Raw genomic sequence first — 24,332 nt, 5'->3', positions numbered from 1 at the left:
GTCTGTCCGTCCCGTTTAGATCTCGAAAACTAGAAAAGATAGTGAAAATCCGACATCATAATATTTTAGACCATTCAAAGTTCTGATGCAACGGCTACTTTTTTTTTTCTAAAAGCGAAAAATCTAAATTTTTAAATCACTTATGCAAGCAGTTTTTGTCATAAAAATACACCACTTTTACAAATATTCACTATTAATAGTAACAAACACTATATTTAACACATTCATGCAAATGATTTTTTATTTTTTGTTAAAAAATATTTTTTTTTTACATATGTATTGCTAAGTTATGTAAGTTCTGTCATACTAACTACTACATTTAAACACAAAAATGTTTACTTTTTTTAAAGAGAAAATATCTATTTAGTTTGCATATAAGTAGGACATCATTTAAAACAACACTTAATAAGTAGTTTTTCATATTATTGCGTGAGCTGCTGTGCGATATCATAGATATAGAACACTTGCTTTTTTTTTTTAAGGAATTAGAGATTGACCATTTACAAAGCAATTAGATCAATTAGATATTCATTATAAGACATCAGTTAGGCCAGATTCAAATTTAACTTCACATTCACGTTCACTGGGGCACCACACAAGATCTGTTAACCTTCTTTCCCCATTCTTCTCTGTCATTTGTCTTTGATCGAATTTAATTCTGAATTTCTTTCTGGAAATATTAACACCTGCCTTTTTACCTGCCTGGGTGGACCACTTCGGGGGCCGATTTTGAGTTTGTGTTTTCACACAAACTGTCTTTGTAACCTTGTTTAAAATGAACGTTTTATGCAGCGACTTTCGTGCAGTAGCGTAACGCCGTGGCATGATATGGTGCTAAACTAATTCCTTAAAAAATTTTAAATAACCAGACTTTTATTTATTTTTTCTTTAGTGCCCCCATCAGGATAAAAGCCGCTTATTTTTGTGCGTTTTGTCTGTCCGTCACGTTTATATAAAAAAAAAAATAACTAAACGCTATTGAAAATCTGATATATATATATATATATATAGTCCCTTGTGCACTGAGTCTATGAACCCTTGTTAAATCTCTCGTGTTAATAAAAACGTTTTTGGTTACTAGCCCATTGTGACGTAATGGAATTTTTTTTTCCTTTGTCGTCATATGAATGAATTCTTTAAATGTAATGCTAAAAAAAAACCTCGGTGCACCAATGTCTATGAACCCTCAATAACTGGCTCGTATTGATGAGACATTTTTTTTAGTCTAACTAGGCCGTGCGACGTAGTGGATTTTTTTTTCCTTTGACGTCATATGGAATGAATTCTTCAAATGAAATGCTAAAACAGCTCGGTATAGATATCTAGTAGGCATAATGTTCATTAAAAGCTCGTTATCTGACTCGTATTTTTAAAAAGGCATGATAGCTAGATTTAGATTTAATCTAGATTTTTAAAACTAAATATAGATTTTTTTTCAGTATATCTAGATTTTTTAAACTAGATCTGGATTTATATACTAATTAAAATAATTGTAGAATTTAGATCAAGAAACTCTAGGTCTAGTTTAGACTGATATAGACTTGATCAAGATATAGAATTTCAATTCCTATACTTAAAGTGTAGATTTCCAAACGTCTAGATCAATATTGCAATGTTATAATATACTAATACTAATCTACTATTTTTAAATTTAATGATTCATTCAGTCTTTTGATCTGTTCTTTTCTATTTTTTTTTCAATTAGGCTACAAACCAATGCTGAAAGATTATCTAAATTCGCTCGTCTGACATATTGTTTATATCCGATAGATGTCATGCCGTAATGTGCAATAGATCTCTTTATCGATAATAGGCTATTAGTTTGTTATTAAGTTAAGAGCAATGCCTGGTCGTGCTGTTAGCGTGCTGAACTGATTATCTCGACGGCCTCGCGTTGTTTTACATGTTTCGGATGTTCCTTCAGAGTTGAAGATAGTTTACTTCCTAGCCCAAACCTCCCGCAGGACGACGGGGGATGGGAGCGGGCAGGGTTTGAACCAGGGACCATCGATAAATCCTAACGACAGTCCAGCGCGCAAACTGCACGTCCAGGCACGGTTCATGCCATCCTCCGTCGTCCAGCGAGAAGTTAATTATTTTTAACTTAGAAGGAACATCCGAAACATTTAAAACAGAAAAAAAAAACATTTTTTACAACGGCAAATGAATCTTTGAAACATTATTACTTTTGACCATCAAAATTAAATCACATCTTGAATATTCCTTGCGAGTAGACGGATCCGACAGGGATCCGACTCCGACGGGGGCCGCCTCTGAGTTTGTGTGATAACACAAACTCTCTATGTAATCTTGTTTTCTCTATCTCGTTGTCTTCTAGACAATCATTCCCACATTGTACAGACGTATTGGTAGACGACCACGTTCTGCTGACACCAACTTTTGTGTGTGTAAAATGGCTGCATGGTCACCGAACATACTTTTTTTGTTGTAATATTGAAATTCCATGAAAATCTACTGAGAACTTATTATCACACGTCAACCATCTTTTCGGGGAATCATTAAGTAGAACCCTTCAAAAATAATAAAAATGTCTAGCTTCAGCGCTAACGAGAAACATTTAAGGTAGATTTTAAAAAATACATTTTCAAGAGTAAAGAAATCTGGCACTCTAAACATTTGGCAGAATATCTCTCAGCGAGAATGTTGAACAAAGCAAAATTTACAGTCTACAATCGACATACATTTGCTTTGAGATCCAATAGTTCCGCCACTACTCACAGCCTTGATTTCTTTACAGTAGCCTCCCTTAACGTAGCAAGCGACTACTAATCACTGTATTTATTTTCCTTTACAGACTTGTTTGCTTGGTTTTAAAAAATTATATACATATAGATATATATGTTAATCATTTTCTAAAATCCCTAACACTAACCTAGACTCTAAAGTTTTCTGGTGCACAAAGTTAAATGTCTACCAAAAATAGTAGACTAATTAACACATCAGCCTATGATTAAAAAAAATGAAAATTAAAAAACAACAGACAATTATTCTACGTTTCTTTGTTTCAGTAAATTGTCCAGATAAAGACACACACACACAAGCTAGTTTGAAGTCTTATGTTGAACTTTGCAGAAGTATTGACCTTCTAAATAACTCTTCAAACTGCTCACTGTTTCTATGTCATTAGCACCTGCTGCACACTTTAGCTCAACAAACTTAGCCTTTCTCACCCACAGCCTTAACATTCATGAAGTGTCACTTGTTAGTCAAGCAGAAGTGACCTTCTTTTAGAGAAATCGTGACCTCAAAGCTAAGTGACATTGCTCTTTAGTTTTGGAGGAAAAGAAGATTGATGCTGAAATACATTCAAAATATTGAACACGTTTTTGTTTCTAACTTAACACCATCTTGTTCACTTTGTGATTGGCCTCTTAGTGATTGGCCACTTAGTGATTGGCCACTTAGTGATTGGCCTTTTAGTGATTGGCCTAGAAATCTGTCGCACTTACAGTACGTTGAAGTGAACACGAGACTGAAAGCATTGAGGTCAAGGGTTAGGGAACAAACAGAACAAAACAAAAACAGAGTCTATATATAGAATAAGTTTATTCCAGTTTTATTGATTCGAATGTCTATTTGCTAGCATTCGATGTGTTTTCCAAAAATATTTAATACAGAGAAAAAAAAAACAGTCAAGCAAAATTTTTATAGCTTTCCTTATCTACTAGGTTTGAACTCACAATGTAACGATCAACTGGGCCAAGAACAAAATAAACTACTGTATAGTTGTTTCTATAACTGTCCTTTAATTATTAGATAGGTACATAGATGAATGGAATGATAAATAGATAGATAGATAGATAGATAGATAGATAGATAGATAGATAGATAGATAGATAGATAGATAGATAGATAGATAAGCTGTAAACATTCTTAAAAGTTCAGTATTTTTTTACATTTTTAAAGAAAATATGGCGAGTAACAGTGGCGTCATCTCACTTGTCAGTGGTAAGTAAAATGGTATACCCATACTATCTTATTGGTAAATATTGATCAGTTTGGAAATAAAATGTTAACTTAATAAGTTTCTTTTAGTCTCTTGTTCCTGTATATCAAATGTAGGTCAAGCTTCGGAAGTATCCACAGACGTGAACACCATGGCATCTGTGTATCAGATAACAACCCCGTGTACAATTTGGTCCAATGAATTCTGTGATCCACTTTTAATGGGTGAGAACTTTTATAAACCATTTTTTTTTTGTCATTCGACATTTCACGATAAATGTTTGAGTCTCGACAATTTAACTTATCAAATCTGTTTACAAGAGACTTTAGAGTTGACAGGCTACTCAAAGTAGGAGCGCCCTGATTGGTCCTAACCTTACTTTTTATTTTGTACGAAATAAATCAATAGCCTATGCCCTATATAAGTGTATACCTTGCTATTTGTAGGGTTTATAATTCCTAAGGCATAGCCTGAATTCTGCTATATTCTAAATCAGTGATGCCCAAACTACGGCCCGCGTGCCAGATCCGGCCCGCGTCGTGGTTCCATCCGGCCCGCCTAAACATCGGCACAAAGGGAAGAAAATTTTTAAAAAGGTTGAAAAATGTATTTTCCCAACGTTAGGACTCACAGTTTCTCTATGACTAATTTCATTCCAATCCATGTTATTCTAATGTTCATATTATTATTTTTTTTAAATGAACACGACGTATATTGTCTCGGTGACAAGTGTTGGCAGTTGCTTTAGGTTCTTGGATAATTCCGCTGCTGTCTTGAGCTAGTCGTGTTCTTAACATCTTGTGTGTAACACAGGGGCATCAATTCTACATCATTTTTGGTAACATTCTTTTTATATCAAAGATAATTTAATATTTGTTGATTAATGAAATGCTAGAGCCGCAGAAACGAAAAATAGATTCTGAATGTAGAAACTTCCAGGAAAAGTGGACACATCTTTGCTTTTGTGGAACATGATAATAAGCTAACATGATTTGTAAAGAAAATGTGGCTGTTTTTGAAAAATATAACAAAATCATTTTTAAAGCAAAAATATGGAAGCATTGTTGGTTTGAGCCGCAAAGAAAAAGATCGCTAAGTTACACCAAGTTGAGTGAGTTGAGCAATTGACGAGAAAAAAGAGACAAGAAAATGAGTTCATCGTTAGGGGCAATCTACTGCGATGCTCAAATTATGAGAAATGTGATTTCTAGCTGTGATGAAAGAATTTGTCCTTTGGAAACAAAAGCATTACAAAACGAGTGGACAATAGGAGTTACAAACATTTCCATTCAAAACTAAGTGACAGAGCAGCAGATTTTGAAATGTTTTCTATTGCCACTGAGGATTGCTCCGACAGATCTGTAACTGGAACTGATTGACTTACAAAGCCAGACATCCCTACTTGAGAAATTTAGAGCGAGCAGACAATTGATTACTTCGCCGTGTTGTATCAAAAAAAAAAACTTTTCGAATTTCCGAAGTTAAGTGTTAAGGCTGATCACAATGTTTACAAGCAATTAATTGAGCAGACAAACTTTTCAGTAATAAAACGGCTGACACCTAACTAATTACGTGTGTAAGTATGCCAAGAAGTGCTACGGGTTTCTAATAAACCTATTTGAAATTATTTATTCTCTATTTCATTTTTATCTATTCTATGATGTGGCCCGCGACACGAGTGTCGGAAATTAAAATGGCCCGCCGGCCGAAAAAGGTTGGGCATCACTGTTCTAAATCGATGAATTAAGTTTTTTTTCTTTAGAGATTTCCAGCGAAGGGTGACACAAAGAATTGTAGGCCTATCATCAGGGGAAACAATCTCCCTTTATTGTGGCCTCGAAGCAACCATTGAGAACGCTTTCAAAAACTGGGTATCACTAACCTGCTTCTTTACTTTGTTCATTATATAGGTGCCAAACCTTTAGTAACGATTGTTTCAAATTTGATGAAAACTGTTATTATGGAAAACTGTATGATAGAAAGAAGTACCTTTAAGTTTACCGGCTGCGAATTGATCTATTAAGTATTTAAATATTGGAAAAGTACCTCAATGGAAGCATTGTGAAAGATTTTAAAATAAAAGTGTGACATTAATTTTTTCTATTACGGGAGCGGGCCGTTGGTCGCCCGTCTAGACATTGTAAGATAAGTGTGACAGACGGTTTAAAGCAAGACTGTCCCCCCCCCCCCCCCCCCCCCAAGTTGGGACGTCTGGCCGCCTCACGCCTATACTTGTAGAAATACAATACCATGGGAACCATTATTCTTTACTTACTTAGACTTAAGTCCTCTCGCACCGTTCGGCGCATTGGGTGGTAAGCTGTCTCCACAAAGATCTGTTATTGGCAATGCCTGAAGCCTCCTCCCACCTGGTGTCCACTGTTCTGAGGTCCTCCATGAAAGTGTGGCGCCAAGTTATACGAGGACGTAACTGTTTGCGCTTTCTTCGTATTGGCCTCTATGTTATCGCAACTCTTAGTATGCATAATTTATTTTGTCGGAGAACAAGTCCCGCAAACCTCATGCGACGCTCTGTCACAACCTCATTAAGTGACTCCCAGTTTGGCATAGGATTTCCTTGTTTTGAGACCAGATTTATAGAACTGACTCCCAAAATCCGTCTCAGCCATTTTGGATGAGCTACATTTAGTCTTTTCCCCTTTTTTGGCAGATGACTTCCATGTCTCACATGCATATGTCGCTGTTGAGATGACGATTGTGTTAAGAAGGTGTATCTTTGTCTCAAGTCCAATGGCTTGGCTTGTACAAATAAGCTGAAGCCTTTGGAAAATGCTCCATGCCTTTCCTTTTAGGCATGCTACGTCATGGTAGGCATCCCCCATCGTTTGTTATGATGCTGCCAAGGTATGTGAACTTGTTCAACTCTTCAAGCTTTGACGCCAAGTCGGGGCACCCTTTGCCTTATATTGCACTAGCAAAATTTTAGTCTTTTCCAAGTTTATGCGGAGGCCAATTTTGGTTGCCTCTCTGTCTAGGCTCTCCGTCATTTCTTGTATGCATTAATTTGTATCCCTAAGTAGTGCAATATCATCGGCGAAGTCCAAGTCCGTTATTCGGTTTTGTTCACGACATGGAATACCAAATTCAGTCTGGTTCATTGCTCTCCTCATTATGTAGTCGATGGCTAGGAGGAAAAGGAAGGGAGATAAGATTTATCCCTGTCTCACACCTGTCTCGATTGTAAAAAACTCTGTTGTTCCTTCTTCTGTTTTAATGTAGCAACTAGACTGACTGTTTAAGTGTCGTAGGATCTGGACGAATTTTTCTGGGATGCCGTATTCTCTAACTATTTTCCATAGTGATTCTAGGTGGACACTATCAAACGCTTTCTTAAAGTCTACGAAACTGATCATTAGCCGTTGTTGGTACTCGAGACTTTGTTCTATGATATTTTGTAGAACGAAAATCTGCCCTGCACATAATCTGCCTCTTAGGAAGCCTGCTTGTTCTTCTCTGACTCTCTCATCTACAGACTGTTGAAGCCGTCTCAACAGAACAGTGCTGAAAACTTTGCCGGGGACAGAGAGGAGAGTAATGCTCCTTCAGTTGTTGCAGTCTGCCAAGTTGCCCTTTTTGGGAAGCTTTACAATCATTCCTTTTTGCCAGACCTCAGCGACTTTAGAAGTTCTCCAACAGAGATTTAAGAGATCAGTTATTATCCAACTTTTCATAATCATTTGAAGAAATGCTCATGTTCATCATATGGCACATAATGTCTAGGTCGGAGTGTATTTTCCTTGTACCGAATCAGAATACCCAGTCCAACCCTGAGGCCAGAATTAACACGTTTCCATGTATCTACATAGAGAACACCCAGTACATCGTTTGCCTTCAAGTTTTTTTTCATTATAGATGATCTACCCCATATCTTGTATCATGGGTGTAGCCGAAGGGTGCGCGGGGATCTATCCCCCTCCGAAATGAAACCCCTCCCCCGGATGGAATCTTGTGACTTTTGTTTTGATTATTTTATTTTTTTGAAAGGAGATTTGAAATGTAAACCATCTCTTAACACAGCGTTGCCAACGGGTTTTTTGAGATTAAAAACCTCTCTTCAATAAAAACAACAACAAAACAAAAACAAAAGCAAACTATAGTCACCAAATTCCGCAGCCAAGCGGTTTTGAGTTTAATCCACTCCGCTTTAGATAGTTTGGAGATTTAAACACTTCTTTCCTTACGTGGAGATTAAAGCAAACTACAGTTACCAAATTCCATGAGCGTGGCCAAGGAGGTTGGAGTTTAAAACCCCCTCCAGAGGGTTCTGAGTGTTCAACGTCTCCAAGTGGCCTTGAGGTTAGCCCCCCCCCTCCTCCTTCCTCATTAAGAAAACTAAAGCAAACCATAGTCACCAAATTCAATGAGCATAACCAAGGGGGTTCCGAATTTACAACCCCCTCAAGAGGATTTGAGTTTACCCTCCCCCTTTCAGAAAATTTTAGAATTACCCCCCCCCCTTTTTTTTTTCCAATAAAAAATAACTAAAAGAAACTATAGCCACCCAAGTCAATGTGTGCAGCCAAGAAAGGGAGTTACAAAAGAAAACGCTTATGTAAACGTAAAGGAAAACTACAGTCTCTAAATTCCATGAGCGTCACCAAAAAGGTTCTTCCTTCCCATAAAAAAAAGCAAAGCTACAGCCAATACACTCCATGAGCGTAACCAAGAGATGATTATTTTTAAAACCCACTCCAATAAAAAAAAAATAAAGGAAAACTACAGTCAAAAAAAATTCCGTGAGCGTAGCCTACCCGAAATAAAACATTTCATTGGGCTCCAGTAATAAAGTGCAGTGAATAGCACATTTGATAATTGACCTACATTTTATAATAGAAAAGTAACTAATCTAATAAAATACAAGATTACAAAGAGAGTTTGTGTTACACAAACTCAGAGGCGGCCCCCGTCGAAGTCGGATCCCTGTCGGATCTGCATATTCGCAAATAATATTCAAGAGGTGATTTAATTTTGATGTAAAATGTTTTACACGTTTCGGATGTTCCTTCAGAGTTGAAGATAATTACTTCCTAGTCCAAACCTCCCGCAGGACGACGGGGGATGGGAGCGGGCAGGGTTTGAACCCTGGGCCATCCATAAATCTGAACGACAGTCCAGCGCGCAAACCGCACGACCAGGCAGCCATCCGATGGTCAAAAGTAATAATGTTTCAAAGATTCATTTGCCGTAAATTTAAATTTAAATTTAATAAAAAAAATAGTAGATTAGTTTTAGTATATTAAAACATTACAATATTGATCAAAACGTTTGGAAATGAAAATCTACACTTTTTTTTTACACTTTAAGTTTAGAAATTGAAATTCTACATCTTAATCTAGTCTATTTTAGTCTAAACTAGATCTAGAAATTCTAGATCTAGACTCTAAAATAATTTTAATTAGAATATAAATCCAGATCTAGATATACTGTAATAAAAATCTAGATCTAGTTTAAAAAATCTAGATTAGATCTAAATCAAGATATCATTCCTTTTTTAAACCCGAGTCACATAACGAGGCTTAATAAACATTACTATACCGAGTTCTTTTTTCATTTCATTTGAAGAATTAATTCCATATAACGTCAGAGGGAAAAAAAAACACTACGTCACACGGCCTAGCTAGACTAAAAATCGCCTTCATCTATAAGAGCCATTTATCGAGTGTTCATAGACTTTGGTGCACCGAGTGCGTTCTTTAAGCATTTCATTTAAAGAATTCATTCCATATGACGTCAAAGGAAAAAAAACACTACGTCACACGCCTAGCTAGAATAAAAATCGCCTTCATCATTACGAGCCTTTTATCGAGGATTCATAGACATTGGTGCACCGAGTGCGTTCTTTTAGCATTTCATTTAAAGAATTCATTCCATATGACGTCAAAGGAAAAAAAAACACTACGTCACAAGGCCTAGCTAGACTAAAAATCACCTTTATCAACACGAGCCATTTCTCGAGTGTTCATAGACATTGGTGCACCGAGTGCGTTCTTTTAGCATTTCATTTAAAGAATTCATTCCATGTGACGTCAAAGGAAAAAAAAAACACTACGTCACACGGCTTAGTTAGACTAAAATATGTTTTCATTAATACAAGCAATTTTTTCGAGGGTTAATAGACATTGGTGCACCGAGTGCGTTCTTTTAACATTACATTTAAAGAGTCCATTCATATGACGTCAAAGAAAAAAAAATCCATTACCTCACAATAGGCTAGTACCGGTACCATAAAAAAAAATGTCTTTATTTACACGAGATATTTAACGAGGGTTCATAGACATTGGTGCACTGAGTTCTAATAGATATTATTTAAAAAGGATCAAAGCCACATTGTTTTTGCGTTTTGTCTGTCAGTCGGTCTGTCCGTTATCTTGATATAAAAAAACAACTAAAAGTTATTAAAAATTGATTAACCTTTATTTTACGTTTCAAAACATCGCAATAATTTTTAGGTATGAACACAATTGAAAAGTTTATATAATAGATTTTTCCGGATGTTTGTATAAATAGTAAAAGAAAAAGAGAATTTCAGATAAATGTAATACCGTTAATTAAATTTTTCGGATGGTCTCGTATAAAAATTAGATGTACTACAGCCACGTGGAGAGATTTTCATACCTTACTTTGGTGTTTGGATTCTGTTTTCCTTAAAAATCGGAACATAATATTAACGATAATTAGATATTTTAATGTTTAAGGTAGAAAGTTAAATGTACTGTAAGAGAGTAGTGAGTTAAAATATTTTTTCATAAAAATCCGTAAAAACATTATTTCGTAAATGAGAAGATTATTTGTTTATTAATTAGAAGAGGGAGTTCAAACAATTATTTGGCGTTAGTAGATTTTTAAATAAATTCGGAAATTTCTGGCGACGATTTGTAAGAAACAAAATCCGGAACTTTCTTTATCGATTACAAAACTTCTATGTTATGTTTTACAAGAAAATTAAATGTCTAAAAAGTAATTTTCAGTAATCAATTCTAGTAAATTACTTTTTTTAAAAGCATTATGCGATTTCAAACAATCATTAGGCATAATTCATGTTTTATTAAACAATATCCGGAACATTTTTACACTTAATGAAATATAAGTCAGTATAGAGATTATGATTTAGCATTAATATGCTATTTACATAAAAAACGGAACAACATATTATTGATAATGTGTTTTTGCAACGTTTAAGCATGGAAATTGAATGTAATATAAGTTAGAAGAGCAAACAAACATTTGTTGGCGTTGATTAGTTTTGCACAAAAAAATCCGGAACAATCAATTTTAGATACTTAAAACTATTGAGATGTTATGGGAGGAACATTAAAGGGTAAATCAGATTTTCAATAGCTTTTAGAGTTCTAGTTTTTTTAAATCTAATCGTGACGGACAGACCGACCAACAGACAAAACGCACAAAAATAAGCTTCTTTTATTCGGATGGGGGCACTAAACAAAAAATAAATAAAATCTGATTTTTAAAAAAAGTTTAAGGAATTGGTTTAGCACCTGATCATGTTGCGACGTTACGCTACTGCACGAAAATCGCTGCATAAAAAGTCCATTTAAAAAAATGTGCGTGATATTTACATACAAAGTGCATTATTAGCCTTTATAAACAAACAGAAATGTTTTCTTTTAATTTTAGCAGCTAGTTGACCAGAAAAAACGTCTTTAACTATTATTTGTATTTGTTGTAAACATTTCCTGTACATTTTGAAAATATATTTGACTTAGTGATACTGAAAATACACAAAAATTGTCCATCTTTGTTAGCATATTGTAACATTGCCTCCCTTACATTTACGTAATTGTTTTAGAATTGGTGTATTTTTATGAAAAAATCGCTTGCATAATTAATTTTATAAATTAAACGGTTTGCTTTTAGAAAACCAAAAGTAGCCGTTGCACCTAAACTTTTCAAGCCGGATTTAATGATGAAATAATATTTTTCATATCTCTTCTAGTTTTCGAGATCTGAGTGTGACAGACGGACAGACGGACAGACGGACAGACGGACAGACGGACATTTTGCACAAACCTAATAGCGGCTTTTTCCCCTTACGGGGGCCGCTAATAAACGTTACTTCAAAAAAGAAGATGATTACGTCCTACACGTGGGTGTTGATCAATGACTTAAATTCTGCCAAGTCGTGGGTTTTCTTGGCTGATTTAGGCAACCCACTCCATTCTCCAATAGTGCCAGGGGAGAAGAAGCCTTTGTACAATTATGTCCTAGCATATGGAACAAGGAATGTGCCTTTATCTTTCTGGGTATTTTGTTAGTTTCACTGTTTGATGTTTATTGCTTCTTTACTTTGAAGTCTTCGATCCTGAGGAGTTTCTAGATTTAATGAACTCAAAATGTGAATATTCATTTATTATAAATAAAATGTTCTATTTTGTGGCTGTTCTAGTTTCTTAATGTTTCTTTGAGTTGAGGGGTCGCAGATAGAGGATACATTTTCTATTGTTGGCAAAACCAATGTTAAATAACCTTTTAGTTGAATGTTCTAATTTGATTTGTAGAAATTTCTTTGTTTGATTTTTTAATAATTTCAAATATATGGGGATTCCATCCTAGTTTTTCATTGATTATAACAGCTAAGTATTTTGTGTTTTTAGTCTGTAGCAAGATATTGCACGGTAGTCACCTCAAAAAATGCATTTTTTTAGTTACAAATACAGAAAATATTGCTTGGCGCCCATGTTTAGTATCTCAATCGATCAAGTGACATTTAATGCTCATGTCCAAGTCAAGAAAGGTCTCCAAGAATGATAACAAAGTAGACGTCCTGTTAGTCACAAAGTAGATGTCCTGTTTGTCTTAAGATGATTTCCTGTTGGTGACAAAGTAGATGTCCTGTTGGTCTTAAAATATATTTTCCGTTAATCACAAAGTAGATGTCCTGTTGGTCTTAAAATAGATTTTCCGTTAGTCACAAAGTAGATGTCCTGTTTGTCTTCAAGTAGATGTCCTGTTGGTCACAAAGTAGATGTCCTGTTGGTCACAAAGTAGATGTCCTGTTGGTCACAAAGTAGATGTCCTGTTGGTCACAAAGTATATGTCCTGTTGGTCACAAAGAAGATGTCCTGTTGGTCACAAAGTAGATTTCCTATTTGTCTTAAAATTATTTCCTGTTGGTCACAAAGTAGATGTCCTGATGTCCTGTTGGTCACAAAGTAGATGTCCTGATGGTCACAAATGTAGATGCACTGGCGATCTGCCTATCACTTTTATCATTATAAAGTGTATCAAGTTAACAAGCCTGCCATACTCTCATCTGATATGAAAGATGTGAAAGTTTTATTCCCAGCAGTTAATGTTTAAGTCTTAGTATACTTTTAACTTTATGTTTAACTCTAGGTCTAGATCTAAGATGAATCCACGTCTAGCTTGGTACAGATAGTACATTATTTTATACTTTCAGCAACAGTGACTTGGTGCCCGTTACCATAGAAACGTTACTGTTTATATCATTACAATGTAGACCAGTTTTATGAATTTGTCTTTATTTCCCCAGCCACACGTTATTTTACTCTGTATGGAACATATCTTGCCTTTGCTATTGGTATACCTGGCAATGCACTGACCTGTATAATTCTGATTAAAATGAAGCCTTTTAATTCATCAATGATCTGGCTAATTGTTCTGACAGTAGTAGGTGAGAAATACTTTTTTTAATAGACAATAAACAACTGCAAGAATGTACACTAATCTAACTGATCATACTAATTCAACTGATCATACTGGTGTAACTAATCAACTAATGTAACTGATCATACTAATCTAACTGATCATACTGGTGTAACTGATCATACTGGTGTAACTGATCATACTGGTGTAACTGATCATACTGGTGTAACTAATCAACTAATCTAACTGATCATACTGATGTAACTGATCATACTGGTGTAACTAATCAACTAATGTAACTGATCATACTGATGTAACTGATCATACTGGTGTAACTAATCAACTAATCTAACTGATCATACTGATGTAACTGATCATACTGGTGTAACTAATCAACTAATGTAACTGATCATACTGATGTAACTGATCATACTAATGTAACTGATCATACTAATGTAACTGATCATACTGGTGTTATTGATCATACTGGTGTAACTAATCATACTAATGTAACTAATCATACTAATGTAACTGATCATACTAATGTAACTGATCATACTGGTGTAACTGATCATACTGGTGTAACTGATCATACTGGTGTAACTAATGATACTAATGTAACTAATCATACTAATGTAACTAATCAACTAATGTAACTGATCATACTGGTGTAACTAATGATACTAATGTAACTGATCATACTGGTGTAACTAATCATACTAATGTAACTGATCATACTGGTGTAACTAATCATACTAATGTAACTAATCATACTAATGTAACTAATCAACTAATGTAACTGATCAAACTGGTGTAACTAATCAACTAATGTAACTGATCATACTGATGTAACTGATCATACTGGTGTAACTGATCATACTGGTGTAACTGATCAACTAATGTAACTGATCATTCTGGTGTAACTAATCATACTGGTGTAACTGATCAACTAATGTAACTGATCATACTGGTGTAACTGATCATACTGGTGTAACTGATCATACTGGTGTAACTAATTATACTAATGTAACTGATCATACTAATGTAACTGATGAACTAATGTAACTGATCATACTAATGTAACTGATCATACTGGTGTAACTGATCATACTGGTGTAACTGATCATACTGGTGTAACTGATCATATTAATGTAACTGATCATACTAATGTAACTGATCAACTAATGTAACTGATCATACTGGTGTAACTGATCATACTGATGTAACTGATCAACTAATGTAACTGATCATACTAATGTAACTGATCATACTGGTGTAACTGATCATACTGATGTAACTGATCAACTAATGTAACTGATCATACTGGTGTAACTGATCATACTGGTGTAACTGATCATACTGATGTAACTGATCAACTAATGTAACTGATCATACTGGTGTAACTGATCATACTGGTGTAACTGATCATACTGGTGTAACTAATCAACTAATCTAACTGATCATACTGGTGTAACTGATCATACTGATGTAACTGATCAACTAATGTAACTGATCATACTGGTGTAACTGATGATACTGGTGTAACTGATCAACTAATGTAACTGATCATACTTGTGTAACTGATCATACTGATGTAACTGATCAACTAATGTAACTGATCATAACGGTGTAACTGATCATACTGGTGTAACTGATCAACTAATGTAACTAATCATACTAATGTAACTGATCATACTGGTGTAACTGATCATACTGGTGTAACTGATCAACTAATGTAACTAATCATACTGGTGTAACTGATCATACTGGTGTAACTGATCATACTAATGTAACTGATCATACTGGTGTAACTGATCATACTGGTGTAACTGATCATACTGGTGTAACTAATCAACTAATGTAACTGATCATACTGGTGTAACTGATCATACTGATGTAACTGATCATACTAATGTAACTGATCATACTAATGTAACTGATCATACTGGTGTAACTGATCATACTAATGTAACTGATCATACTGGTGTAACTGATCATACGAATGTAACTGATCATACTAATGTAACTGATCATACTAATGTAACTGATCATACTGGTGTAACTGATCATACTGGTGTAACTGATCATACTGGTGTAACTGATCATACTAATGTAACTGATCATACTGGTGTAACTGATCAACTAATGTAACTGATCATACTAATGTAACTGATCATACTGGTGTAACTGATCATATTGGTGTAACTGATCAACTAATGTAACTGATCATACTTGTGTAACTGATCATACTGGTGTAACTGATCAACTAATGTAACTGATCATACTAATGTAACTGATCATACTGGTGTAACTGATCATACTGGTGTAACTGATCAACTAATGTAACTAATCAACTAATGTAACTGATCATACTGGTGTAACTGATCATACTGGTGTAACTGATCAACTAATGTAACTGATCAGACTGGTGTAACTGATCATACTGGTGTAACTGATCATACTAATGTAACTGATCATACTGGTGTAACTGATCATACTGGTGTAACTGATCATACGAATGTAACTGGTCGTACTAATGTAACTGATCAAACTGGTGTAACTGATCATACTGATGTAACTGATCATACTGATGTAACTGATCATACTGGTGTAACTAATCAACTAATGTAACTGATCATACTAATGTAACTGATCATACTAATGTAACTGATCATTCTGGTGTAACTGATCATACTGGTGTAACTAATCAACTAATGTAACTGATCATACTGGTGTAACTGATCATACTGATGTAACTGATCATACTGGTGTAACTAATCAACTAATGTAACTGATCATACTAATGTAACTGATCATACTGGTGTATCTGATCATACTGGTGTAACTGATCAACTAATGTAACTGATCATACTGGTGTAACTGATCATACTGATGTAACTGATCATACTGGTGTAACTGATCATACTAATGTAACTGATCATACTGGTATAACTAATCAACTAATGTAACTGATCATACTGGTGTTACTAATCAACTAATGTAACTGATCATACTGGTGTAACTAATCAACTAATGTAACTGATCATACTGGTGTAACTAATCAACTAATGTAACTGATCATACTGGTGTAACTAATCAACTAATGTAACTGATCATACTAATGTAACTGATCATACTAATGTAACTGATCATACTGGTGTATCTGATCATACTGGTGTAACTAATCAACTAATGTAACTGATCATACTGGTGTAACTAATCAACTAATGTAACTGATCATACTGGTGTAACTAATCAACTAATGTAACTGATCATACTAATGTAACTGACCATACTGGTGTAACTGATCATACTAATGTAACTGATCATACTGGTGTAAATGATCATACTGGTGTAACTGATCATACTGGTGTAACTGATCATACTGGTGTAACTGATCATACTAATGTAACTGATCATACTGGTGTAATTGATCATACTAATGTAACTGATCATACTGGTGTAAATGATCATACTGGTGTAACTGATCATACTGGTGTAACTGATCATACTAATGTAACTGATCATACTGATGTAACTGATCATACTAATGTAACTGATCATACTAATGTAACTGATCATACTGGTGTAACTGATCATACTAATGTAACTGATCATACTGATGTAACTGATCATACTAATGTAACTGATCATACTGGTGTAACTGATCATACTAATGTAACTGATCATACTAATGTAACTGATCATACTGATGTAACTGATCATACTAATGTAACTGATCATACTAATGTAACTGATCATACTGGTGTAACTGATCATACTAATGTAACTGATCATACTGATGTAACTGATCATACTAATGTAACTGATCATACTGGTGTAACTAATCAAGACGCAACACTAACATCCACACGTGTGAAAGCCAGTAAGCCTGCCATCATTAATAGATAAAAAAAGGAGGAGGGAGGGAGGGAGTATTTTTTTGGCCGGGAAATTCAACATTTGGCTTGTGCATAGATAATAGTTACTCATCTAAATTATATATGGCATCTATGCTATTTGTGGAAATTTTACATGTTTATATTTTGTCGCCACCTCTTTAAAATTCCTTCATTAAATATAAAATGGAAAAATGGAGTGCGCTTACCTGATAACGATATGGTTATGGGGGGGGGGGCGTATATTCAATCGTCGTATTTTATTGTGAATAAACAACTTCAAAAGACTTAAGTTTATCACCATTGTGTCGACTTTGTAGATTGTCTATAAAGAATCAGATCCCGTACAAAGGAAAGGATTATTTCTAGTGACCGATTTCAAAACTCCCCATCAACTATTAATTTAGTCCATTTAGCAAGGTCACGACTTCTTGATTCCTCCTAGCGTGAAGAAGGAAGGCGAGATATAGACGCTCTGCGTATTCCTATACTGTACCACCACCGCTACGTGCAAGTACAAGGGAAGCCCACTGGAGGTTGAAATGCTATTCCAGTAGTTTCTCTCACGGAAGTTGGTGACGGAAGTTTACACCAAGTTGCATGCTGGGTCTGGAATATACCTCGACCTCTTAACATTTCAAATAAACACTCAGTATCAATCTCCATTATGAAATGAACTAGACTATAAACATGTGCATTCTAACATATAAAAAGAACTCATTTTTATAATATTTGTGGTGTATTCTAACTTATTTATTGACAGATTTGATCAACCTCTTAATGAGGTTCATAGTTGGTCGCGTTGTCGCCTCTGTCTCAGGGCCATTTGAGGATTGGTCGTGTAGGTTGTTCTACATTACAGCAGAGACGTGTAGCTTCAGTTCAAATCTTCTACTTGTTGGCTTGACGTGTGAACGTTTCATCGCTACACACTTCCCTCTAAAGATGACTCAATGGTGCACAGTCCAGCGATCAAGTGAGTTTTACAATTAGCAAGAGAACAAAACATAGTTTAGTGATTAGACGTTCCTAGTTTAAGTGGCAGTTTCAAAGTTTGTATTTTTTAAAAATTCCTTTCGATATTGAGCACCACGCTAAATACGATGTCATTTTTTACAACAGCTTAGTTCAACTCCTTGTGTCTGTCTAGTCAAAAGTCTGTCTAGTCAAAAGTTTGTCTAGTCAAAAGTCTGTCTAGTCAAAAGTTTGTCTAGTCAAAAGCTTGTCTAGTCAAAAGTTTGTCAATGTTATTTCTCCCACACCCAATCTCTAATCAAGTTTAACTTTTGTTGAATTATTGTTTGTACCTGACAAAACAAGCATCAAGAAAAGAAATTAACTAAGTAGTTAATTAACAAATGGTAATTAATTACTTTGGTATAGAATAAGGGAAAGAAATAGTACTTCACAGATGTGATGGTATAAATTGCATTATTGCCCTTGAGGAAGCTTTAGCCCTTGAGTTAGAATTCACATCGTACAACTTTTTTAAAAAATGCATTGAAAAGGCTATCATGGTAACAATCACTCAGATTTCCACTTCTTTATTCCCCCCCCCCCTCCCTGATGACCAGTTGTTGGTCTGAAATTCATGAACACATTAAGTCAATCATAACATTTTTATTCTGCTTTAAAATAGAATATTTTGGGCTTGTTTTAAAGATTGGTGGCATTTTGTCAATTGAAAATTAATATTTATTTTAGCATTTTTGAAAGCATAGAAAGCACTAATTTTGTAACATCAATAATATATTTAAGAATACGAATTTTAACCTTTTTAAAAACAGTGAAATAGAAGTATAGATAAAAATGATATTAATTTAAAGTAACGTGCATAACATAAATACTACTAAATTCAAAGTTTGTCTAGGCCTAGAATAATATGTCATTCTTGTGTCATGTTCATGAAGTCCTTGCTGTGGCCATCTGTCTGACAGTTTGTTTAGGTCAGTCCATGTACGTGAGTGAAGTCTATCGAGTCAACAGTCTCCACGAATGTGTTTTGCGAGACAAGTATAAAAACACTTGGGGTGTGTAAGTATACAGCTCATCTGATTCTCACAGTACATAAGAGTTTCATAGTGTACACTCAACAGTCATGGTGCAAGTAATTAGGCGTATATATGTAATCAGCTTGTAACCTTCAGTGTAATTCTCTTGTAACACGAGTCAGTATAATTCATCTAATGTGTGGATGGTTTATTGAAAAAAAGTTATCACCTTTGGGAATGTTCTTAACTTATTATATATCGTAACGGCTAATGGGGGAGGGGGGATAACAATTAGTTATGATTTGTTACAAGGGGGGAGGAGGGTCTAAAGATTTGTTACGTAACAAAACAAAAAAAAATATATTCAAAATAAAAAAACAAAACTTTTTTATAACAGTTTTTCTTTTCAACTCTCGAGTTTAGTTTGTTAAATTATCACGGCGCTGTATAAATTGTAGATTATTTATTTTTACAGTTACAGTGGTCCATTGACTTTCGCTGAACAAGTCATCGAATGCCGAAAGAAGTTGATACTATTCTCATCATTTCTAGATACACAATGATGAAAACTATCATTTGGGAAATTGTTGAAGTAATACATACATCTTGTGTAAAAGACGAAGTTTCTTGTTAGATGGGAGGGGGGGGGTATTAAAGTTCTTTACGATTTATTACAGACAAAAAGGGGGGGGGGGGGGCTGGCTTTGCAAAGGACATACAGTTAGGTCAAAGGTCAAGTATTTGTTGTTACGTAATATCCGAACATTCCTTTAATTGTGAAATTGAGCTTGAAAGTATGCCCTAAATACCAGAATAACTTAATTTTCAAATAACCTATAGATCTATTTCCACCGGAAAAATGCATCAGTAGCCTAAAATTATGATTGTATCAAAATTGCATGAGTTTAACTACTTGCCTCTTTTAATTTGCCGGTTTGTATTTTACAACAATACGTGATGTGTTAAATTTCAAGCTTAAAAGTTGTTTGGATTCATTTTTTTTCACAATTGTAGGACTACTTAGATAGCTGATACTAGAGCATACGCCCTATTTCACAAAGTATTGAAATTATTATATTAATGATAAATAGATAGATCTAACAGACCTACAATATAATGATTTATCTCTAAACTTTATTAGGACTTTTTTTTAAAAGAAATTTCCACCGGGTGATGGATGTTACCGCTGTTGTTGTTTTGTTTTTTGTTTTTTTTTTCTATTAAGGATAGCTTTTAACATGAAATCTTGTAAAAATAGTCGCTTCACCAAATGTAACAATTCTCTGTTGTAATATTTAGGTTGTATGAAGATACTTTTCAAACTACGGTCTTTAAGCTCTTACCAATAGCTCTCCTTGTCTTAATGAACTGTCTGATAGCAAGACGTCTTAGTGCTACCAAAGCATGGCAGAATAAATTGAGCCATGGGCAAAGTCAGAGCAAATCAAGGCAACAAAGACAGGTAACCATCACATTGCATCGTCGTTCATTATGGTCAGTGTGCAGGATCTCTTCGAAAGACCTGACCGCATTGTGTGTTTCGTTCAATATATTTGACTGACTTTGTGTTGAATAGGTTACTGAACCAAATATCTCTTTACTTTCAGATATATCAGATGCTGATGGCCAGCTCCATTTGTTTTATCTTGTGTATTATGCCAGGGATCATTTACCAATACTGCCACCTGTTGATTGAGCGAGATGACAATGGCATAAGGGCTCGTTTAATTATGATGAACACTTTCGCCGTCTTTGAAGTTTACAACAGTGCTGCCAATTTCGTTGTCTATTCCATAGCAGCTCAAAAGTTTAGGTACATTGAAAGGATTTAGTTTCAAATAGATCTCTTCATTTTTGAGGTTTACAAAAGAATTTTTTCTGTCATTTGGGACGTAATTAAAACCGTTAAATTAATAGTAAGATGGCAATACAAGCATGCAGGTTCTGTTAAGTTATTGAACAGATTTTATTCAGAAAAGTTCCAGCATTATTTTACTCACAATTTGTAGGAATTAAAACAAAAGCAATTTCTTTTCATTTAGAAGGGGAGGCATCCTTAACCTTACTTAAAAAAAGAAAATTACTTGTTCGACACGTTTAGGGCGATGTGTCAATAAATGAGTTGGGTCTTTCAAAACACACACAATTGTTCTATTAATGTTTTCAATGAATAGACTTTTGACTTCTCTTAGAGGTTTTCCTCAATTAACATTTGTATTGTCTTATTACAGATGGAAGTTATGCCTAGATAAAATAGGAATGTTTAACATTAATATTTGGAACTATAAATTGATGCTTATTTTGAATCTGTTACTTTCAGAAGTGAAATCCTACATCTGCTTACTTGCAAAGGACATACAGTTAGGTCAAAGGTCAAGTATTTGGCATCAGAGACCATTAAAACTATAGAAACATCTGGTGACTTCTGCCCAAGCCAAGGTTTCAGTTGATCTGCTTGATTAGGTGTGCTATCTTCACGTTGGTCTAGGTGGCTTTCATTGGCTATATAATTTGATTGACACTTCTACACCAGAATGTGAACATGTATTCTGGATAGTAAAGATTGATGTGTAGAAGCATAACGTCTTGATCTCGCAGTCTTTTCTTTTACCCTACAACATTCCTTTTAGACTTCACGCCCCTAAGGGGATCTCTGCGATAATGTCTTTTGACTTGATTAATAGACCTACTAAAATACACATTTATAATTACAATACAGATACAACATATTTTTTTATCTTAAAAAAAAAAAAAGACTTCACGACGCCATTTTTTGTTTGAATAAAACGTTGCCTTACATTCTCTTTGTAAAATTGCTTGATCTGTAGGGAAATGGACATTGGAAACTAAAGCAAGTTTAGGCCCTAGATGTGTTTGCACTAAGAAAATGTGATGTTAGCCTCGAGCGGTACTGAAAGCTCCCTTATAACCCCCTCAAACGTTGAAAACAAAACAAAAAAAGGAGAGTTCGGTTCACAAGTGTTTGACTAATGGGTTCAAAAGAGAAAATGTTTCTACACATGTCTAATGGTTCACCCACACTTTGTTCACAAAAGAATGGTTCCCACGACAAAAGATGTACTTAAAGTTGGAACAGGGAAGGGCGTTGTTATTTAAATCTCATTGTTATGGCTTGCATCTCTTGTTCAAGTCAGTAGTGAATAGTGATAGTAACAGATCTTGTTCAACTGATATGCATAGAACACCCTACTAGTAGAATGACAAAATAATTGTTAGGAATAAAAATATGTTTTCATGTTGGTTTGCTTTAGGCTACGTGTTGCGGATGTTGAAGATAATCTGTTTCCAAGACAGCCTCCTGCAGGACACCGGGGGATTTTTTTTTCTACCCAACAGTATAGGCCTACAGCTTACAATGCAGTAAGTCCTAATGTGGCATCAGATAACAAAGACTGAAATACTCAAGCTCTTAACTTTTAACCCAACAATCAAAGATTACATTAGCTAAAAAAAAAATAATAAAGTACTTTTATTTTTAAAAAGCTTATATTAAGCGTATTTGTATCAATTAATTTGAATCAGTCATGTCATTAAATCTAGACTAACAATAATAAATCTGTGATTAGAAATATTTTTACCAATTGTTTTTGTTTAGCGCAATTTCATACTTTTAGCTTTCTAAATACACTGTGATCCTATCACTTGTCTGGCGCTGTTGGGGGAAAAAAAAAGGGGGGGGGGGAGATCTGGGTAATTACTTTTTAAATGCATTTATTTTTTAAAAAAAGATGAAGGACCTGAATTCTATCTGAGGGTTAAAGCCTCCTCAAGCCAATACATTAACCACTGTGCCAGGAGAGTGCTTGTGAAAATAGAAGGTTTTAGAGTTTTTTATTGCTTATTTCACACTCCACAGAGTATAAAGGGGACTAATTCAACTTATACCACCACTTCAGTTAATTAGAATTTCTTTCCCTTGTTTGAGATATCAAACAAAATAATTTATTACTTATTGGTTATTTTTAAAATTAATTCTTGTTTTGTCAGGTGAAAAAAATAATTGTGCAAAATTTCAGCTTGATCCAAGATTGAGTGTGTGAGAAATAGCGTGTACAAACCTTTTTACCAGACAGAGTGAGTTGAGTTTGAGTTTTTTTGGCACATTTTAGGCCATGTCTTGCAGAGTGAGTTGATAAAAGCTTAGTATAGTAATCACTTCAATAAGCAAGAATAATTAAGCTAGCAGGTTAAGTCTATTGGAGAACAAAGTCAGCGCTACATAAAAAAATAAATTTAATTACTACAAGATCTATTTATGTTCTCCATAAACCAATGCTCTGGTGAATCAAACTTTTTTCTGTGACCCAAACACCTCAAAAGATACTGCTATTCAAAGATTAACTATTTTGACACATTGTGGTAAAATTCTACCCTTATAACAAACACAGATTCAATTCAATTCACACAATTTAATTCAAAGTGCATCAGTCTATAATAATTAACAAAAACATATTGGATTTTCTAGAAAAGAAAAGAAATACATAAAATCTGCACTAAAAAAATTAGGCCATTGATTATAAAGACTGCCAAAGGACCTACATCATGACTTATGAGTATCAGTGGAGGTTTTACAAGCAGCTACTTCAGATAAAATCTCTAGGCTTACAATCTGGATATCTGGAGTTGAGCTCTTACTCATCTGCTGCAGTTGACTTTTGGGTAGCTAAATAACAGACAGAAATAAGATTACATTAGATTTACTTTATCTAATTGTACAAGAGAGTCCAAAAAAATAAATTAAAACAAAATTACTTTTAAATGTTTAAAGTTCAGACACAAGGCACATTAAAAAAAAAGTCAATGAATAGA

General features: G+C 34.5%; 2 protein-coding genes across 16 annotated transcripts in view; one reads left to right on the top strand and one right to left on the bottom strand.

Annotated features, from left to right (window-relative positions):
* The first annotated feature begins 3,931 nt into the window (after positions 1 to 3,931).
* On the top strand, positions 3,932 to 23,078 carry LOC106058504 (growth hormone secretagogue receptor type 1-like). Of its 2 annotated transcripts, none has more exons than XM_056045462.1 (8): positions 3,932 to 3,969; positions 4,084 to 4,191; positions 13,500 to 13,640; positions 18,275 to 18,487; positions 19,449 to 19,545; positions 20,802 to 20,964; positions 21,110 to 21,315; positions 21,823 to 23,078. In XM_056045462.1, exons 1-8 carry the CDS (start codon positions 3,933 to 3,935, stop codon positions 21,950 to 21,952), a joined length of 1,095 nt encoding a protein of 364 aa, XP_055901437.1. In that variant the 5' UTR covers position 3,932; the 3' UTR covers positions 21,953 to 23,078. The 2 variants fall into 2 exon arrangements, with proteins under 2 accessions (XP_055901437.1, XP_055901436.1); XM_056045461.1 differs by having other exon boundaries at positions 19,422 to 19,545.
* An 839-nt stretch (positions 23,079 to 23,917) lies between these two features.
* LOC106058502 (heat shock factor 2-binding protein-like) overlaps positions 23,918 to 24,332 on the bottom strand; it is a 42,975-nt gene continuing 42,560 nt past the window's right edge. For all 14 annotated transcript variants that reach the window (XM_056004701.1, XM_056004702.1, XM_056004703.1 and 11 more), the window contains one exon: positions 23,918 to 24,186. In XM_056004701.1, the coding sequence (XP_055860676.1) occupies positions 24,064 to 24,186 (123 nt within the window). In that variant the 3' untranslated portion in view covers positions 23,918 to 24,063. The remainder of the gene's footprint in view (positions 24,187 to 24,332) is intronic.

This window comes from Biomphalaria glabrata, chromosome 11 (genome assembly GCF_947242115.1).
Source record: "Biomphalaria glabrata chromosome 11, xgBioGlab47.1, whole genome shotgun sequence".
NCBI lineage: Eukaryota > Metazoa > Mollusca > Gastropoda > Planorbidae > Biomphalaria > Biomphalaria glabrata.
This window is presented reverse-complemented; position numbering and strand designations above follow the sequence as displayed.